The sequence below is a fragment of the Mixophyes fleayi genome, chromosome 4 (genome assembly GCF_038048845.1).
Source record: "Mixophyes fleayi isolate aMixFle1 chromosome 4, aMixFle1.hap1, whole genome shotgun sequence".
Taxonomy (NCBI): Eukaryota; Metazoa; Chordata; class Amphibia; order Anura; family Limnodynastidae; genus Mixophyes; species Mixophyes fleayi.
In genome coordinates, this window is record NC_134405.1 from 82,280,655 (window position 1) to 82,300,653 (window position 19,999).

The window sequence follows — 19,999 nt, forward strand, 5'->3', positions numbered from 1 at the left end:
AGAGGATTTCTTTGGATTGAGTTTTCTTTCTATACCTGAGAAAATGGTATCACTCAAATGATTCTGAAGTTCCAATTACACCCAACATCTATTTTTTATTTTATTTTTTTGCATTCAAAGCTGGAGAAGAAAGACATATTGTCTGCATGAAGATACCAGACACTGTTGCAGTAGTGAACACAGTTTAAAGTGTAGTCATTGGTTATATGTAGAGGCAGCAATCATTATGTGGCTCAAACCAGTATTCAGCCTATTATCAAAAGGAACTAGGGGCATCATTGAGGTTAAAAAAAACAAAAAAACAAAACAAAAACTTATCATGCACTAACTATACTAGCTGCAGCTGTAATCTGCATTATTCAAGGTCTCCCAATGTGGGTAGGAGTAGGTATTTAAAAAGAGGCCCAGGCAGAATATCCCTTGCACAATATAGTAACAAATTACACTTTTCAATAATTGATTTTCCATGATGTCTGCACACAGCAAAGCCCAGTTGTGCTTGTATAACGGGAAGGTCACAAGGGAGAAAACATGCACAAAGAGCAAGGGCAGAGGTTAATCAGTACACAGAGTGCAGGCATAAAACAAGCAGCATACAGTACAAACAGAACATGCATATACAATGTCATTCACAGGATTATATAGGAGGAAGGAGGTTAATGACAAAAGCAAAGCCAGCAGTGGAGGGGTTTAATTCACTAATAACATACATTTAGTGCCAAACCAGATCTAAAAGTAGCTTTGTTTCTCGCATGGAATCCACTTTTACATCTGTGAGATTACTAGTCATAACATTTTATGTCACTAATTCCATACTAGCCAACCTGCTTTTTCAGCTTAGAAGGGTCTGGTTAAACTTTTAAAAGCACAGAAAGAAGGGACACTCAAACCAAAGGCCTGAAATAGAAACAGCCAGCTTGCTGTCTGACATGTCACCCAGCCATAAACCTTATCAGGTACTGTAAGAGATCCCAAAAGTGCAAGTTCAAAAGGGATTTTATACCTACCGTACAACTAATGTCATCAGAGTATATAGAGGATAAGAGGATTTATATACTTACATTAAATCCGTTTTCCTGATTCCGTCTGGGGGACACTGCTTACCATGGGTTGTGGAGGGGAACACGGGTGTAGGCACCTAGCTAGTTAATCTTTAGCACTGCTGACAGACCCCTCCCCTCTACAATCCCCCCACCTCTTCCTCTTCCTCCTCAGTTAATTCAAAAAGCCCCAAGGAGAAAGGTCAATCAACCAAGAGCATACAGAGGAGGGATCGCAGTGTCCCCCAGACGGAATCAGAGAAACGGATTTAACGTAAGTATATAAATCCTCTTTTCTCTTTCATCCAGTCTGGGGGACACTGCTTACCATGGGGACGTTCTAAAGCAGCCCCCTAAGGGTGGGACCACTCTGAAAGCCCCACTCGTAGAGCACTACGAGCAAAATTTGCATCCGCGGATGCGAATACATTAAATTGATAGAATTTGGTAAATGTGGGGACAGAAGACCAGGTGGCTGCCCTGCAAAGCTGGTCAGCAGAAGCCCCATTTCTTGCTGCCCACGACGCCCCTACCGATCTGGTGGAATGGGCCGTAAGTCTCTCTGGCACAGGCAGGTTAGCTTTTATGTAAGCTTGCTTAATAGTTGCCGTAATCCATCTTGCAATGGACTGTTTAGAGGCTGGCCAGCCTCTTTTGTTAGAATCATAGAGAACAAACAGAGAATCGGTTTGTCTAATTTGAGATGTTCTTTTGACATGAATACGGAGAGCCCTAACCACATTTAACTTTTCCATAGACTGCAGATAAGACTGAGAAGTAGATGAAAAATCCGGAACTACAATTTCCTGGTTCAAATGGAAGGAGGACACTACTTTTGGAACAACCAGATATGGTTCCCGGCAAAACAGAGCTCCCAATTCCGACACCCTACGTGCCGATGCAATTGCCAAAAGAAAAACAAACTTCCAGGTCAAACACCTAAAATCTGCCTCAAGTAAGGGCTCAAAAGGAGGCCCTTTGAGCATGTCCAGTACCAGGTTAAGATCCCATGTTGCTGTAGGCGGAACATAGGGAGGTTGAATATGTAAGACTCCTTGAAGAAAAGTCCTTATATCTGGCAAATCCGCTAATTTCAGTTGAAAAAGAGACTGAAAGTGCTGATACCTGAACCTTTAGGGAACCTAAACGAACCCTGCTTCCAGCCCATCCTGAAGAAAAGCCAATAAGCGAGGGACACGAAAGGCAGACGTGTGACATGTCCTATTTTCACACCATCTGATATAGGCTCGCCAAATCCGATGATTGATGCGAGCTCGAAAGCCAGTTTCAGCTCGCATCATAGTGTTCACTACACTGGAGGAAAATACCCCTAGCCCTCCAGAGCCTGGCTTCAACAGCCATGCCGTTAAACTGAGCTGGAGGTAAATTCTGGTTAACGGAAGGGACCTTGAAGAAGGTCGTCTCGTGACGGAAGACAAAATCCTTGTCCTACCGCCATTGAGATTATGTCCGCGTACCACACTCGGCATGGCCAAGAGGGAGCTATTAGAATTACCGGCAGACCGCCTTGCCTTACTCGTCTGAGCACGCAAGGAAGCATGGGAATCGGAGGAAACAGGTATCCCAACCTGAATTTCCATGAAATCGTCATTATGTCCACTGCCACCACTAAGGGGGCTCTTGCCCTAGCGCAAAACCTGTGAACTTTTTTGTTGTGTCTGGAGGCCATGAGATCTATATCCGAAAGACCCCATCTCTGAACTAGAAACTGAAAAACTTCCAGATGGAGTGACCACTCCCCCGGCATCATTTGATTTCGACTTAGGTAGTCGGCCTCCCAATTCTTTATTCCCGGAATGAATACTGCCGAGATTGCTGGAACATACTGTTCTGGCCAAGCAAAAATCTGAGCTGCAATTTTCATTGCGGCTGCACTCCTGGTTCCTCCCTGCCTGTTCACATATGCCACAGCCGTGGCATTGTCGGACTGAACTCTGACAGGGTGGCCCCGAAGGAGGGTCTGTGCCCCCCAAAGAGCTAAAAGAATTGCCTTCAACTCTAACACGTTTATTGATAAGGCTAATTCCTGAACAGACCAAAGTCCCTGGAGCCGGTGGTGCAGGATTACCGCCCCCAACCTCTCAGGCTGGCGTCTGTTGTGGCTATAATCCATGACCATGGATCGAAAGACCTGCCCACCGACATGTGATCCTAATTCAGCCACCATTGGAGCGATTCTCTCGTCCCCGGAAACAGCGAGAGCCTCTGGAGATCCAAGCGTAGGTGAGATCCTGACCATTTCTGTTACAGATCCCACTGGAAGCATCGAGAATGAGCCAGACCGAAGGGGATCGTTTCGAAGGAGGCCACCATCTTCCCAAGCAGCCGCATGCACAAATGAATTGAGGGATTGGGAGAGGACAAGACCCGAGTTGTTATAGCCCGGATTGAACGGATCTTCTCCGTAGGCAGGAACATCTTCTGCCAACTGGTATCCATGATGAGCCCCAGGAAGACCATGCGTTGACACGGGACCATCTGGGATTTCTTTAAGTTTATCAGCCACCCATGGCTCTCGAGGACCGCTATGGTGAGTGATAAGTGCTGACGTAAGCAAATCTCTGAGGAGGATTTGATGAGTAGATCGTCTAAATAAGGGACGACCTGAACTCCCTCTAGGTGAAGACACGCTGCCATCACCGACATGATCTTCGTGAAGACCCTTGGAGCTGTGGAGAGGCCGAAAGGAAGAGCCCGGAACTGATAGTGAGAGTTCCCTACTGTGAACCTCAGGAGAGACTGATGATTGCTCCAAATAGGAATGTGGAGGTATGCATCTTTTATGTCTATGGATGCCATAAACTGATCCTTCTCCAAGCCGTTTATCACGGACCTTAGGGACTCCATTCGAAATTTGTCCACTCGTAAGTGCAAATTGAGGCTCTTTAGGTTTAAAATGGGTCAAAATGACCCGTCCGGCTTCTTGACCAGAAAAAGATTTGAATAAAAACTTTTTCTTTTCTGGTTGTCTGGGACCCTGCAAATAACTTTTTGCGAAAGAAGAGAGGCGACACAGGCCTGCACTGCCTGTCTTCTTTGGGGATCTCGGGATAGCGAGGTTACAAAGAAGCGCTGTGGTATCGGCCCCATCAGATCCATCATGTACCCTCTTGAAATAATGCCCCGAATCTAAGGGTCTCGGGGTGACGCTGCCCACTGTTCCTGAAAAAGAGACAGGCGTCCCCCCACCAGCGCCACCTCTTGGAGAATAGAGTGGCAGTCAGGACGCAGGCTTCTCCTGAGTCTTGGAGGCCTGGTGCCTAGCTGCAAAAGAGGACCTGTCTCTGACAGACGAGCCTCGAACATTCGGTTGTCTACCCTTAAACGACTGCCCCCTGGGCAATGATGTACCCCGAAAGTACTGACGAAAGGAGCTAAACCGTGGGGTCCGGCTTCTACCGGAGAAAACCGGCAAAGAGGTGCTCTTGCCCCCCGTTGCCTGGGAAATCATGTTATCTAATTCCGGGCCAAACAGTCCTGTTGCAGAAAAAGGAATGGATTCCATAGATTTCTTTGACTCAGAATCCCCTTCCCAGGATTTCAGCCATAATGTTCTTCTTGCTGAAACAGACACAGCCTGAATAGAGGAAGACACAGAAGCTGTGCTATGAGCCGCCTCATAAAAATATACCCCGACGCCTCCTTTAAATGTAACGCTAGGGTAATCAATTCTGGGTCCTGTAAGGTCTGTGCCGGTTGCTCTGCCCATGCTTCCATGGCTTTGGCAACCCAAGCTGAAGCAAACATGGGTCTAAAGGAAGAACCTGCTGCTACAAATATAGATTTTAACTGGGATTCCACTCTGCGGTCAGTGGTATCTTGCAAAGTTGCTGAGCCCGGGGCTGGAAGGAGAGTGTGTTGGGCCAAACGGTCTACAGGAGTATCTATTTTCAGAATTTCCTCCCAGCGAGCCACATCCTCCTCCTGTAACGGATACAGGGAAAAGAACCTCTTTGGAACAGAGAACTTTTTATCAGGCTGTTTCCAGGCTCCCTCAGCAATATCTCTGAGTTCTACAGAAGGGGAAAAACGAATAACCTTCCTTTTGGCCTCCTTAAAGAGACTTCTGTCTCTAGGACTAGGATCCTCCATTTCTGGGAGGTCCAACGCTTGCCTCACCGCTAAAACCAAATCATCAATAAACTGATATTTAGTGATTTCTTCCTGTTCCAAGAATGGAACCTGGTCAGAATCCAAATTTGATTCTCTTTCCTCTCCTGAAAATCCCTCTGAATCAGAAAGGACCTAAGCCACTTTCTTTTAGCTGGGGGCAGGTTTGGGGATTCAAGTAACTGGTTAAGTTTGTCCAAACCCTTTATAAATGCTGAGGACCATGCCGGTTCTGTGGGTACAGGCGGATGGTCCGTAAGCAAAGAGGAAGGTCCTGCTATAGGCGTTTCAGTAGAAACCGTGGCAGCAGGGAGCCCCACAGGTTTAATAGCATTATTTGTCACAGAGGCTGCCACACTAGACAACAATTGAGTAGATTGGGAGATCATCTGTGCTAAAGAGGAAACCGACTGTGTCAGGGAAGCTACCCAGGCCGGTTCCTCCGTCAGTGGGGCTGGAAGGAGCTGGGTTTGTGCAGAGGGGACCTCTCCTTCACAGACTGAGCAGAGCGCCAACGGGTCTTTCTGCCCATTTGGTAATTTAACTGGAACATGTAAAATATTTTGCCAGCGGAAGAAGGTCCTGGAGGAGGAACAGACCTTAAGACAGAATATCTTGCAACAGAGGAAGTCTCTACCTTCCATCTGCTGCCATTCTTAGAATGTCAGTGTTCCAGGCTCTTCATGACCAATCTGGAGCCACAATAATGACTGGAACCCTTCACTCTTGGTCTTCTTAAGGACACGAAGGAGAATTGGAGGGAAGAGACAGATCAACCTGAAGTTCCATGTTACCATTATGACATGCATTAGGGCTGGAAACAGATCTCTGGTGCTAGAACAGAATAGGGGCTCCTTCTTGTTGTGCTGGAAGGCAATCATATCCACCTCTGGCCAACCTTATTTCTGTATCAATAGACTGTCCGGATCCATCAATGTCCGGATGAAGAGATCACTCTCCCAGCAGAATGGAGTGCCTGTTCAAGAAATCTGCCTCACAATTCTCTAACCCTGGAATGTACAGAGCAGATACTGCGTCATTGAAAGAAAGCAATCTGCCCAGGACAGAATTCAACAAGAATTCTTCATCGCCATAGAAGTCTTTGTTCCTCATCGATGATTTATGTACGCCACCACCATAGCTCGGATCTCCAGAACAATGACAGGGAGCTTGGCTTCCTCCCTGGGCCAAATACCCTTCAAGTTGCCATTAATCAAATTTTCTGTTCTCAACCACCACCTCAAAGACAGGTGCATCTCCAGGGGAAAGTGATATAAATTGAGAATTCAGCCAAAGGTCAGCTCCTCAAAAGATTGAGCTGAAAGGTACGATTGTGGAAATTGGCATATTGTACCACATCGAAGATGGAAACCATCTTCCCCATCAACTTCATGCACAGCAGAACCTAAGGACATCTGAGGGTCAGAACCCTTCTCACCATTACTTGGAGGGCCCGGATCAGGTTTTGTGAAATAAAGACCCTTTGTTCCCCTCCCTGGTGTCGAAGATTAGACCCAGAAACACCATCCTCTGACTCGGAAGCAGGCTGGATTTCTGGAGACTCAAAATCCACCTGTATGATTCCAGTACCTGAGCAGTCTTGTAGAGCTGAATTTGCAGCAAGTTGGCAGAGATTGCCTTGAGAAACAGATAGTCTAGGTAAGGCACCCAAAAGTTCCCCAACTTCCTGTGAAGAGAATTCTCATCTGAGAGAACGGGTGTTTTTGCGATCTTAGCTATAGAAGCTCAAGTAGCTTCTGCAAAGAAGAAAACAGCCAAACCCAAAACAGACTTTTCTAGTATCTTCAACTACCTTAGGAGTCTGTCAGAGGATGTGTTTAGTATCTAAGCCAGGCAGGTTCCTGGAGGTACATAGACAGTCATGCTAGTACAGATATAGCTTTTGCCATTAATCCAAGAAAAAAATCTGAATACAGCGGCAGTAGACTGCACAAGTGAGGAAGCCCATTAATGCTTGAGAATGCATAGGCTCACACTGTCCTCCTGTTGCTGAACTGGCCTGGCACACTGGTTCTCACTGACCTGCCGATAGATTTGTCTGACCTTAGAGGTACTCTTGCTGCACCAGGACAAAAAAGGAAAGCTATGATGAGATCAGTAGGCAGCAATGAAGGAAGAAAAGCTCCATCAGGTGACTGGAGTGCTATAGTCAACCGATTGGTTACCTGCCGTTCCGAACCCATTGTCTGAACAACCAGGCCACAGAATGTGGGATGTCCCAAAACCACCATCAATGGAAGGGGAGAAATTCCCAAGCATGAAAAGCTGCCTAAAGGATCTTCCAAACAGCAGCAGCAATGTCTACTTTGTACAAATTGAAAAAAATAAATAAATTGTATGTAGGACAACCAAGTGACTGCTCTGCAAAGCTGGTCTGCTAATGCCCCATGGTGTACTGCTCAAGAAGGACCAATCACCCTGGTCTAGTGTGTCTTTCCCTCTGGGCTGTTGCCACTGTTACCAGAATCTGAAACAATTAACCCAAGAGGCAAACCAGATGGAAAATGGGCACATTAGAAGTCTATTTAATCTCTTGTCCATTGGGTCCATAAAGGAATGTATACAGAAGAGGAATCAAGATCCCACTAAATAGTCGCCAAGTCAAAGAGTCCACAGCTAGAGGGCTTTAAAATGCTGTGAAACATGAAGAGTCTGTCCAGATTTGCCCATTCCCAACAGTAAGTCATAAAAGCACCCCGTCTCTGGCAAACCAAAGCTTCATAACTGCTGGGGAGAACATAGCCACCAGCCAGCCTCCCTGCTCAAGATCAAGACAGGAAGAATGCAGTGTGGCTGGGTGTGCAGCAGGGTCAAATCGCTCATCAACTTATTTAGCCAAAGGACCATTTGACCTGTGGCTGGCTGAAGCAGGAGACCGATATGGGGCTTAAGTGCTCCCAGAATGGAAACTGGCTGATTAAAGAACATTCCCTGCAATGTTTCAGGGTGCACTTGAAGCTGTCCCTAAATTCTGTGAAAATATAAAAAAAGTGCATGGGAACACAACCTGATGAGCTGGAGAACAAGGGGGGTGGGGATGGTTCTCTAGTCTTCTCCTCCCAGGGATGAAACATAACCTCACCATCTGTTCTGCCCTACTGCTGGAAGAGACAACCTACTGGGTTTGTTCAAGATCATACAATGTGCACAATTATGCAATAACATATAGCAAAGAGATTCTAACAGCCATTCTTGTTGTGCAGTTTAAAAAATGAAAGCCAAACGGTTCATCGGTTGCATCACATTTGTGCCCATTGTATCAGGTTATGAAATAAGCCTCTACAAGCGGTTTTGTTTTTTTAGATAAAAAAAAAAGGAAAATGCACTCTATATATGCCATTTGGGTCTAGCTTGAAGACAAAACATGCTAAAAGGATTTTGTTAATTATTAAGAATCTGGCACTTTAGCTGCACTGGACTATGGTGAAATCTGGAACTTAACATTTAGATCCCATTCTCGCCCAAATATTACCTTTATTTATTTTTAATGCTATTTGAATGAATGGAACCACAGCAAATGTCATTCTTAAGTCATACTGGGTGCTATAGTCAATTTAAAAGGATCACACCCACCTCTCTGAGTCGGTGAGGCCGGTTTCTCCACTTCTGTTTGGTGTTTGAGGTGAACTGGGAAGTTACTATATATCCGCTTGTAATGATTGTATACCGCAACAGCAAGCACCTTTTTTGCAAATGACTGGCCCACAACATACTTGTCGAGGTAGTTATAGATCTGAAACAGAATACAAGAGGTATACTCTGTGCCTCAGGGATGTTGCCTAAATGTGATGAATATCATAATAATCATTTATATAGCGCCACTAATTCCGCAGTGCCGTACAGAGAACTCATTCACATCAGTCCCTGCCCCATTGGAGCTTACAGTCTAAATTCCCTAACACACACACACACACACACACACACACACACACACAGTAAGACAGAAAGAGAGGGAAGACAGACAGAGAGGGAGAGACTAGGGTCAATTTTTGATAGCAGCCAATTAACCTACCAGTATGTTTAAAGATTGTGTAATGAAACCCATGCAAACACGGGGAGACCATGTTGAGTACTTGGACATTACTTTTTTTTTTTTTTTTTTAAAAACAAACAAAAAAAAAAAACCACCCAAAAAACTTAAATCCTAGGGCAATAATAAATAGCAGCCTTGACAGCAGGTATTACAGATAGACATTGGAGTTACCCATTCAGGTAGCATGGGTTTGTATAAGGGTGCAGTTAGACACTAAAATACATGTCCGTGAACAATGGATTATGGTAAAGATCATAAGCGGGGCAAACGCAGGATTTTTAAGTGGCTGCTGTACAGTACAGTGCTGCTGTGTAGGGGCAATGTTTAGTGCCTGTTCGTTCGTGGAGGTGAGGGGTTTCTGGAGAACCAGAACCCCCCCCCCCCTGCGTGCGCCTCTGATAAGTACATTTAAACAGCACGCATTGCAGAAGCACCAAACATCAAACTGCAGAAGCAAGCAGGACAGCGCCAGGCGCCAGACAGTTGAGCCAGCTGTAAAAGTAAAATGGGGTTCCACGGTGAAGGGGACTGACCACGAGTCATGTCCAGCCATGCGAAGGCTATATCTCGAGGAGTACCAATGGGACCATACTTCATGGAATTTATGCGGCGCATGCCCCTCAATATACATATACTTTTCATGGTTCTTTGCGCCATTCACAAAGGACCTCTATTTATGAAAATTAGGCCCGTCTGCAGCGAGTCAGGTGAAGGTTATAACAACTTTAGCCAGAGTTGTGAGAATAAAGATGTATTGCTAGAGAGGTCTATTAAACACGTCCTCCACGCGCTGTCACTAGTACACATCCACACGTCTGTCCAGAGGGCGTGCACCCGCCGACATTACCACAATAGGTGCCAGAAGGTGCAGTCAGAGTCCCGCCGACCACCCATTCTAACCATTAAGCTTGGGGAGTGATAAACCCTATGCAGCAGATACAGGTAAATTTGCTGGCAGAGAGTACTGGATGTGGCATTTCTAATGCTGTTTAGAATATCATCATCAGCTATTTATTTAGCGTCACCAATTCCGCAGCGCTGTACAGATAACTCGCTCACATCAGTCCCTGCCCTATTGGAGCTTACAGTTTAATATTCCGGAGCACCCGGAGGAAACCCACGCAAACACAAGGACATCATACAAAACACACACAGATAAGGCCATGGTCAGGAATCAAACTCATGACCCCAGTGCTGTGAATCAGAAGTGCTAACCACTAAGCCACCGTGCTGCCCCCAATGACCCCATTCCACCTCAGACAATGCACCCACATCGAATTCTCATTTGGCTTTAGGACATAGATTTACATTTATTTAAGAGCAGCGAATAGCAGATTTAACAAGGGAAAAGTGAATGTTGCATGGTTAACTGTACTACTGAATTGAGAAGTAAAATAGTTTGACAACCAAATAAACCTAACATATTATAGTTAATTATTCCAAGCAAAAGGAGCATGGCAGATAGATTGCATTAGAAAAAGTTAAAATGATCAGTCAATGAAATCATTGCATCTTCTTATTGTCAGAAAGTGTCACTTACCACACATGCTAATGAGTTAAATTAATTAATACTCTGGCACATACTTTTTTTAATTAGGATATAAGAGTCCCTTCTGATAACAGCACTACAGACTCACTAATATGGGAAGGCTGTTACAGAAAATATATCCCACTCACTGCTCAGCACAGTCAGTCTCATTTCAAACAGAAAAGGCATTCAGGTAAGGAGGGTGGAGGTTCACACACCTTTTTCGGGGGTGGAGGAGGTTTCTGTTGAAATGCTAATTTCACAGCTTCAGCAGCAGTCTCTGGTTCTCGGTTTATGGATTTCTTCGAATCTGCTCCTGACAGCACAACAAAAAAGTGGTGGCATGTCCCACACTTCACAAAACGGGTAGAAGCTGCAGGGAGAGAATGGGTAAAGCGATTCAGAGTTGAGGAGGCAGACATCATCAGCTTGCACTTGGGTAAGCACAAGCCATGCCTGTGGTCCACAAGGAAGAGAAGAGGCAATCAGGACTTACAGATAAAAGTATGTACGTGGGTGCACAGATCTCCACACTTTGGGCAGTGGAGCTGATTTCCTCCTTTCCCTGAACTCCTAGAGGACTTTTTGCTGCCTCCTTCACTCACTGTTTCCTGTCCATAAAAGCACACAAAATACATCAAACCAAATATACAGGAACTGAGCACTAAATTATGCTTCTTACATTTGGGGGAAGGATTTTGTTGTTCCCAACATTACCGTGTTTCCATCACCAGATCCATCTTTGCTGGCACCATCTTTAGAGGCAAAATACACAGTTGCCTCAGAGAAAGTCCTAAATGGTATCTTCCTTAGAACATGAACTTCAAGAGACCCAGGTCTTCTAAAAACTGACAGATGTCCCCGACCACACACAACACCTAAGAAGGAAATAAAAATACAAAAGCAGGCAAATAACTATGAATGTCATGTTAATAAACAAAAGGGTTAATCTTGTGGACTAAACCATCATTCATGGAAATGCAATCTTTAGGAATTAGAAATACAGCTAAAGCACAGTGAGGGTTTTAACGCCGCAGAAATTCAGGGGGGGAATTGAATTCCCCCCCATGTGATTGGTTTCCCGGCACTGTAAGGATGAAGAAATGGATATCAGAGGATATGAAAGCCTGCACAGCAATTTGTCCAAATAGTTTAAGAAAAGTTGGAGATATCTGGTAATGTCATACCTTTTTTTTTTTTTTTTTTAGTCAACTATATAATGGAGATTCACCATACAAATGTGATAACGAACAGTCTAACATAAATGCCTTCAGCCAATAATGTGAATAGATTCACCCCCCCCCCCCATTTTCTTCAAACTCATACAAAAGTAGTATTTAAAAGAACAAATATTGCTTTAAAACTATACACAGCTGTGGACAATTATTTCCACATACCCACAGGCGTTCATTTAATGCCTTTTACTAGCTTTATCAACAGTAGTACAATGCATGGAAAGGTGTCTAAAAAGAATCCAAAAAACAATGGGTTCAGTTTTCAATCTCTATTGCATTCCAATTTATGCATAGAAAGGATAATGAGTCCCTGTGAAACAAACATTGGACATTTCATTGACAATGCGACATTCTTAAAGGTGATGTCCAGGGCAATAGGTCTCAGCAAGAAAAAGAGAAAAAGGAAGATAGGAAAGTTTTGACCATAAGGTCTCGTTCCTCCTTAGTGGAGCTACATGTCATTGGATTTTTTTTCTATTTTGGAGAGAAGGAAAGAGGGAGGGAGAAGAAATGGTAGGGTGAGGGGGAAGAAAAGCAAAAGCTGAGGAGTACAGAAAGAAGGGGTTTGATGTGACCTTGAGGTGACCCGCGCATCCACCTTCCGAGAGCACGAAGAAGCATAGAAGGAAAGAGGGGTCCCCATAAGGGGGGTAGGAAAAGCCCAAGGGGGAGGTCCCATCTCTGCAGGGCCATCAGGGAGCATAAATACATGGAAAAAAGAAAATATGAAACTCATGTGTTGTAGACGAAACGGAACGTTTTACTTGGTAACGGGCATTGAAGAATGGTGGGAGCACCAGGGATCCCACACTTTGTGGAAGTGTGAGATTTTGTCATGGAGGAGACTGGTAATAGATTCCATTGCAGCCACGTACCAAACCCAAGAAACAATACTTGAGGCCTGGAAGACTCCACTCTTTAGCCATCTGCATACACGTCGCGGCACAGATGTGTTGTACCAGCTTGTAACTATATTTAGTAAGGAATTTGACTGGGGAGCACAACAACATGACCATTGGATCCGGGATTAACGCCACATCCAAAATTCTGATGAGGATAGCAGAAACCTGGAGACATAAATTGGAAATGCTGGGGCATTGCCACCAAATATGAAAGACAGACCCCCATCCCCCACAGGTCCTCCAACAGAGTTCCGATGTACCCGGATACATCTTATGTAGTCTCGTAGGCACCAAGTACCACCTAGTATGTGTTTGAACTCATTGTTTTTAATAACAGCATACCCACTTGCATTTTACTAACATTTGGGAAGGTGTTGAGTGTGTTCAAACTGTATATTGCTGTGAGCAAACCCATAGTGAGCACCAAATGCTAGTTTAGTAGACTACAAAAACAAACCAACAACAAAGAATAAAAATATGCCATCTTTCTAGCAGCCCTGTATAATGGCAGGAACATGCCTGCTGCTCTCCTGAAAAACATTCTGTGACAGCAACCTGCCAACTGATGCACTAGGGCCAACATGTAACCAACAGGCACTTAAAGCTGGCTTTTCAGAAAAATGTAACGGTATTGTTAAACAAGCAGACCTCCCTCCCCATTTCACCTGGTGGTGCTGTCAAGTGCTGGCAGTGGCAATGGGCTACTGTCAGTGATGAAAGATGGTTTCACTGCACCAGTATCGTAAACAGTGTATGGAAGACACTGTGTGGTGGTTCAATGGCTGCCTGGGTGACATACTTTGAGTATAGGCTGCTAGAATGTGCAAAGGGCACCATCATCATCAACATTTATTTATATAGCGCCAGCAAATTCCGTAGCGCTTTACAATTGGGAACAAACATTAATAAGACAATACTGGGTAATACATACAGACAGAGAGGTAAGAGAACCCTGCTCGAAAGCTTACAATCTATAGGACAATGGGAGTTAGAAACACAAGGGCATGTGCTACATCATATTGCACAATGGACCAGCCAGACTGGTATACTGTAGCAGTGCTGGTCTAGTGTGGAGACTGCAGTTGGCAAGCTGGGTATACTGTTCAAGCCATTTGGGCTGCATAAAATGTTATGCTAGCCCAATCTTTGCTGTGTTCATACACAGACACTAGTCACAAGATGTCAGGCCATATGTTACCTTAATAACACTCGCAGATAAAGTGGCTTATCCCCTTTACCTGCGAGTGTTTGTTTTTTTTTTTTTTTGTTTTTTTTAGCTGTGTGGAGAGGAATAGTTCCATTTTCACTCCGCAAAGAGACCTGAAGTTTGACCAAGCTCAAAACCAGAGTCATCCCGTTCTCTTAATATGGCCAGCTATGTTTCCCCATGTTGTACTTTACCAGAGAAGCGCACCACATGTAATAAAGACAGTTCTGACTCCCCTCACTGATTGTTTAGCCCAATTTAAATCGCTTAAATTAGAGTGGTATTTAAAAAGAAAAACACAAACGTTTGTTGTATTGAAAAATGTTCTTCTAAAATGATTTCTACTGTGAAAATGGAAAACATTGACAATATGAATTTATGACCACTAATCCAGATTTCCATAGTTAAAGATGATAAAATTACTTTAAAGCCATCTTCTATTCTTCTCTGCAGAAATACAAAATATACCATTTCATTGAGTGAGCCATTAAAAATAACATTTAAACCAAATGTACAGTACATATTTTCCAGGAAAGTATTCTTTTAAACTGAAATATGTCAAAACTAATTGGGAAGGGTAGGCCTTAGAACTCTACAATACGCAAACATTGCTACAACCACCCACTACAAAAAGTAGTTACACAAAATCCTATCTGTAGGTAGGAAGAAAAACAGCAAGTAATCTGAGCAAACAATTTTGTAAACGCTTACACTAGCTTTCAGGTTATTCTCCTACAGTCCTCATTGTGAAATTGTGGCAATCCACAAGGAAAATTGCAAATATGCAAGATTGATAAAATTCTTTTGTAACTTTAGGTGGACATTGGTACAATTTGTACGATTGCTTTAGAAGCTCAGAGATTATTAACCCTTATGCTATAGTTTTGTTCCAATGTGAACTTGGTCTACCGTATTGCATTTCTCAGACAATAATATAATCACTACACAAACTTTCCCTACTCCAGAATAGGAAAATGATGGCTGACGTCTACCTGGGAATACACATTGTTTCCAAGACATCAGGGGAATACTGTATTCTCCAGGTTTTGCTGTCTGGAAAACTAATAAAGCTATCAAATTTGTGTCCACAGAAGCCAAAATGGTGGCTATGACTGGTGCCACTGTCAAGAGAATCATTAAAGAGGGAGGGAAATCTAAGTGTGAATATTACCTGACAGCAGTAGAGATCTTAATTTTTCATAGCCACGGCACCTGGTATATCGGATGGCACCTGCTGGTATACTTTTGTCCATATAGCGTATTTGGCCACACCTGTTAATTATTATTATGAATTGAGGTGTATAAAATTAAGAACCTAGCTATGCAGTCTCCATTTGCAAACATTTGTGATACAAAATGGGTCGTTCTGAAGAGCTCAGTGACTTCAAGTGTGATACTGTGATAGGATGCCACCTTTGCAACGAGACGGTTCGTGAAAGTTCATCCCCGCTGGATATTCCACGGTCAACTATAAGTGATATTATTAGAAAGTGGAAGAGTTTAGGAACAACAGCAACTCAGCCACGAAGCAGAAGACCATGTAAAATCACAGAGCGGGTCAACGACTGCTAAGATGCATGGTGTATAAAAGTCACCAACGCTCTGCTGATGCCATAGCTGAAGACTTCCGAACTTCCACCTGCATTAATGTAAGCATTATGCCAAGACCCTTTATCTCGAGTGAAGGGCAATCTTTATGCTTCAGCATACAAAGTTATGTTTTACAATGCTATGCTCCCAACTTTGTGGCAACAGTTTGGGGAAGGCCCTTTTCTATTCCAACATGACTGTGCCCCAGTGCACAAAGCAAGGACTACAAAGACATGGTTTGAAAAGTTTGGTGTGGAAGAACCTGACTGGCCTGCACAGAGCCCTGACCTCAACCCCAAACACTTTTGAGAAGAACTCGAATGGAGATTGCTCTACACAATGGATGGGCACAAATTCCCACAGAAACACTACATCATCTTGTGGAAAGCCTTCCAAGAAGAGTGGAAGCTATCGCTGCAAAAGGGGGAGGGGACTAACTCCATAGTAAAGTATATGTATTTGAACACAAGGTCACTACAGTCCCTGTTGATGTAATGGTCAAGCATTCGAATACTTTGTCCATAGTCGCATTGGGAACTGGCAGCAACATTACAGTAACATAGGTAATTCCAGGGTAGGGACTCCTGCCAGATTTCTACACAATAAGAAGGGGCTCTGTGTATGATGTGGAAGAAGGAGTTACCCAAATGGATAAGCCCTTTGAATTAGATTGCCCTCACAGTCAAACTTAACAAGTTACAGTTTCACTTAACTTAGTAGATCTTGTAAATATTTTAGTATACATCTTAACTGATGAGATTAATGAATTATTTTTTAATTTGTTTTACAATCATACTTAGAGCTTCTACAAACTATTTTTTTTTTAACAAAAGATTTCTAGCAACCCAAATATTAAAAACATAAAATAACTTAATTGAAACCTAAACATTACAGAGCCGGAAGTTTAAAGTGCTCTCTTTTCACTCATAACCTATCAAACACCTATCAAGAGGTACTAGAAACAGCATGTTGTTTAAGGGGATACCCACCAGTGGAGATCTCGTCACTCTAGGCATGCCCCTCCACAAGTGGAATCTCATCTTGTCCCCCTTTATTACCTTATGTGGAGATTCTTTCCTGACCAAGATACAAGTGACCATTGATTCAACTCCATCCAGCTACATGAGGGGAGGAGGGTGCAGTGTTTAGAATGAGGGAGACATTACCTTTAAAACTCTGCACCACATAGAGATCAAAGACCACAAAAGATCAGAGCTTAACACTAGAATCTTTTTGAGGAGTGTTTGTGAAGTACTTGTGATGTTTATATTTTACTTTTGCTTACTCAGCAGGCCTAGAATATGACACAGCAAAATAATGCCATGTGCAACAAAAAACAATGGTCGCACACTACAACAACTGTTGGGAGACACTGACAGCATCACTATTAACATTATACGTTCAAGTGGATCAAAAGATAGTAAACATATTCTAATCTGCCGTATGACAATTTTACTTTGAAATTCAGCATGCATAAAAACCAAATACATTGTGTTCCTTATGACAGTTACATATTATGCCCAATTGTAAGTTGTGGCATACACCAGTGGATCCCAAACTTTTTCAGTTCAAGGCACACTTAGGGTTTCCATAATTTTTTCACAGCACCCCCAAGTCAAAATAATTGCCAAGTAGTCCCCCGCCTTGCTTACCACTGGTCTTGGCCGAGGCACCCAATGGAGCAGTTTGGGAACCACTGGCATACACTGATAAATTCACGCAAGTTTACTTGCAGTAGTATATTCCCAGGAAAAACAAAAAACAAACAAAAAAACTTTGAAGTTAATTGAAAGCTACTTCAGTCCTTGAATCATTTGTCCAAAGGTTACCAATATTCTGTGTACTGCTCTTCAGAGTGAAAAAAAACAAACAAGCTGAGTCTCCAGGGTCATTCAGCCTAAACTTTTTTGTTGACACAATGCACAATGTCAATGTAACAAAGACAAAAGCCCCAAAACAAATCAGTTTGGTTTCTTAACTAGTTCCCCCATCACTTACCTCTTTACATAGGCATCTGATTGTTTATCAAGCACAGCCAATGCTTGTAAATGTTTCACATGTACCCTATAACGTATGCAATTTACGTAACTCCCCAAGTTTATAGATTTGTTTTTTTGTTTTAAATCAGATACAACCAATCTGTAAATACTGTCATAACACAACATGTGAAGATAACACAAGTATTGGTTTTATGTCACCGAATGCTTTTTCGTTACCAATATAGTGAAGTATCAGTTACAAGAAGCTGAAACTATGTGACCGCTGCATTACATACAGCACATGCGAAGAAGTCCTGCGCCCCAAGCTGGCAGCTCCCTCTCTCTCTGCGCCCCAACCTGGCAGCTCCCTCTCTCTGTGTGTGCCCCAAGCTGGCAGCTCCCTCTCTCTCTCTCTGTGTGCCCCAAGCTGGCAGCTCCCTCTCTCTCTCTCTGTGTGCCCCAAGCTGGCAGCTCCCTCTCTCTCTCTGTGTGCCCCAAGCTGGCAGCTCCCTCTCTCTCTCTCTCTCTGTGCGCCCCAAGCTGGCAGCTCCCTCTCTCTGTGTGCCCCAAGTTGGCAGCTCCCTCTCTCTCTCTCTGTGCCCCAAGCTGGCAGCTCCCTCTCTCTCTCTGTGCCCCAAGCTGGCAGCTCCCTCTCTCTCTCTGTGCCCCAAGCTGGCAGCTCCCTCTCTCTCTCTGTGCCCCAAGCTGGCAGCTCCCTCTCTCTCTCTCTGTGCCCCAAGCTGGCAGCTCCCTCTCTCTCTCTGTGCCCCAAGCTGGCAGCTCCCTCTCTCTCTCTGTGCCCCAAGCTGGCAGCTCCCTCTCTCTCTCTCTCTCTGTGCCCCAAGCTGGCAGCTCCCTCTCTCTCTCTCTCTGTGCCCCAAGCTGGCAGCTCCCTCTCTCTCTCTCTCTGTGCCCCAAGCTGGCAGCTCCCTCTCTCTCTCTGTGCCCCAAGCTGGCAGCTCCCTCTCTCTCTCTGTGCCCCAAGCTGGCAGCTCCCTCTCTCTCTCTCTCTGTGCCCCAAGCTGGCAGCTCCCTCTCTCTGTGTGCCCCAAGCTGGCAGCTCCCTCTCTCTGTGTGCCCCAAGCTGGCAGCTCCCTCTCTCTGTGTGCCCCAAGCTGGCAGCTCCCTCTCTCTGTGTGCCCCAAGCTGGCAGCTCCCTCTCTCTCTCTCTCTGTGTGCCCCAAGCTGGCAGCTCCCTCTCTCTGTGTGCCCCAAGCTGGCAGCTCCCTCTCTCTCTGTGCCCCAAGCTGGCAGCTCCCTCTCTCTTTCTGTGTGCCCCAAGCTGGCAGCTCCCTCTCTCTCTCTCTGTGTGCCCCAAGCTGGCAGCTCCCTCTCTCTGCACCCCAGACTGGCAGTTCTCTCTGCACCTAAAACTGGCAGCTCTCTCTGCACCTAAAACTGGCAGCTCTCTCTCTGCACCTAAAACTGGCAGCTCTCTCTGCACCTAAAACTGGCAGCTCTCTCTCTGCACCCCGAACAGCACAGTATTGGCATAACAGACCCAATAACGCAGAGGAGCGGCCATCTCTGCCCCGCTACGGAGAACCGCTGACCTCTATGTAAGGAATTGCTGATAAAGATCCTGGCGGCGCAAGAACAGCTGGGACCGGACATGGTACCGCCGGGATGCCCGGACTGGGGGTGGCGGAGGGATCACGGTGAAGGGTGAGTGTACCCAGGAGAACCCAGCCGGTGTCGGGTGAGTCGAAGAACAGACTATGTTGTCAGCCCTTCAACCAATTAGAGGCCAACATCAGAAGAGCTGACGATGACGTGCCGTTGTTACGCCCTTATTGCGTCATGACGTCACTACCTCACCACCAGCGTGCGTTCCACTAACCGCGATTGCACAATCGGAAAGAGTAACGCCGCCATATTGTTTTCGCCAATGACAAGTACCAACTTTCTAACGCAGTGAGGAAAACATCCCATTATCCTGACACCTCCTGTTTATTTACACGAATATCATGTCATTATTATCATATTACACTTGTTATATTATATAGAGAGAGAGGTAGAGTCTTTAGGGCAGGAAGTGTGGATGCTCCATATACATCAATATACATACGGCTTTATGCTAGGAGCCGCTGAATGTCAACAGGTTTTTTTTGACAGTATCAAAGATGGCCGGCTATTTCAGTGACGTCACCCGCCACCCCCATCTGACCCCGAATTCCATTAATCACGTGTTAGAGTTGTGACAGATTCAGGCGCGAAGTATGATGCGTACTCTCCGGCAGAGCATGCCGGGACTTGTAGTTCCATAAGCATGAGAGCAACAGATTTCGTGATCGTGGTTTAGTAGAATTAAGTGTTAGTATACGATGTACTCT

General features: G+C 44.7%; 1 protein-coding gene across 2 annotated transcripts in view; it reads right to left on the reverse strand.

Annotated features, from left to right (window-relative positions):
* Positions 1 to 19,435, reverse strand: part of CLPX (caseinolytic mitochondrial matrix peptidase chaperone subunit X) — a 32,105-nt gene extending 12,670 nt beyond the window's left edge. For both annotated transcript variants that reach the window (XM_075207649.1, XM_075207648.1), the window contains exons 1-5: positions 19,220 to 19,435; positions 11,471 to 11,631; positions 11,250 to 11,364; positions 10,972 to 11,126; positions 8,766 to 8,925 (exon numbers count right to left, since the gene is read on the reverse strand). In XM_075207649.1, the coding sequence (XP_075063750.1) occupies positions 8,766 to 8,925; positions 10,972 to 11,126; positions 11,250 to 11,364; positions 11,471 to 11,631; positions 19,220 to 19,280 (652 nt within the window). In that variant the 5' untranslated portion in view covers positions 19,281 to 19,435. The remainder of the gene's footprint in view (positions 1 to 8,765; positions 8,926 to 10,971; positions 11,127 to 11,249; positions 11,365 to 11,470; positions 11,632 to 19,219) is intronic.
* Positions 19,436 to 19,999: the final 564 nt, after the last annotated feature.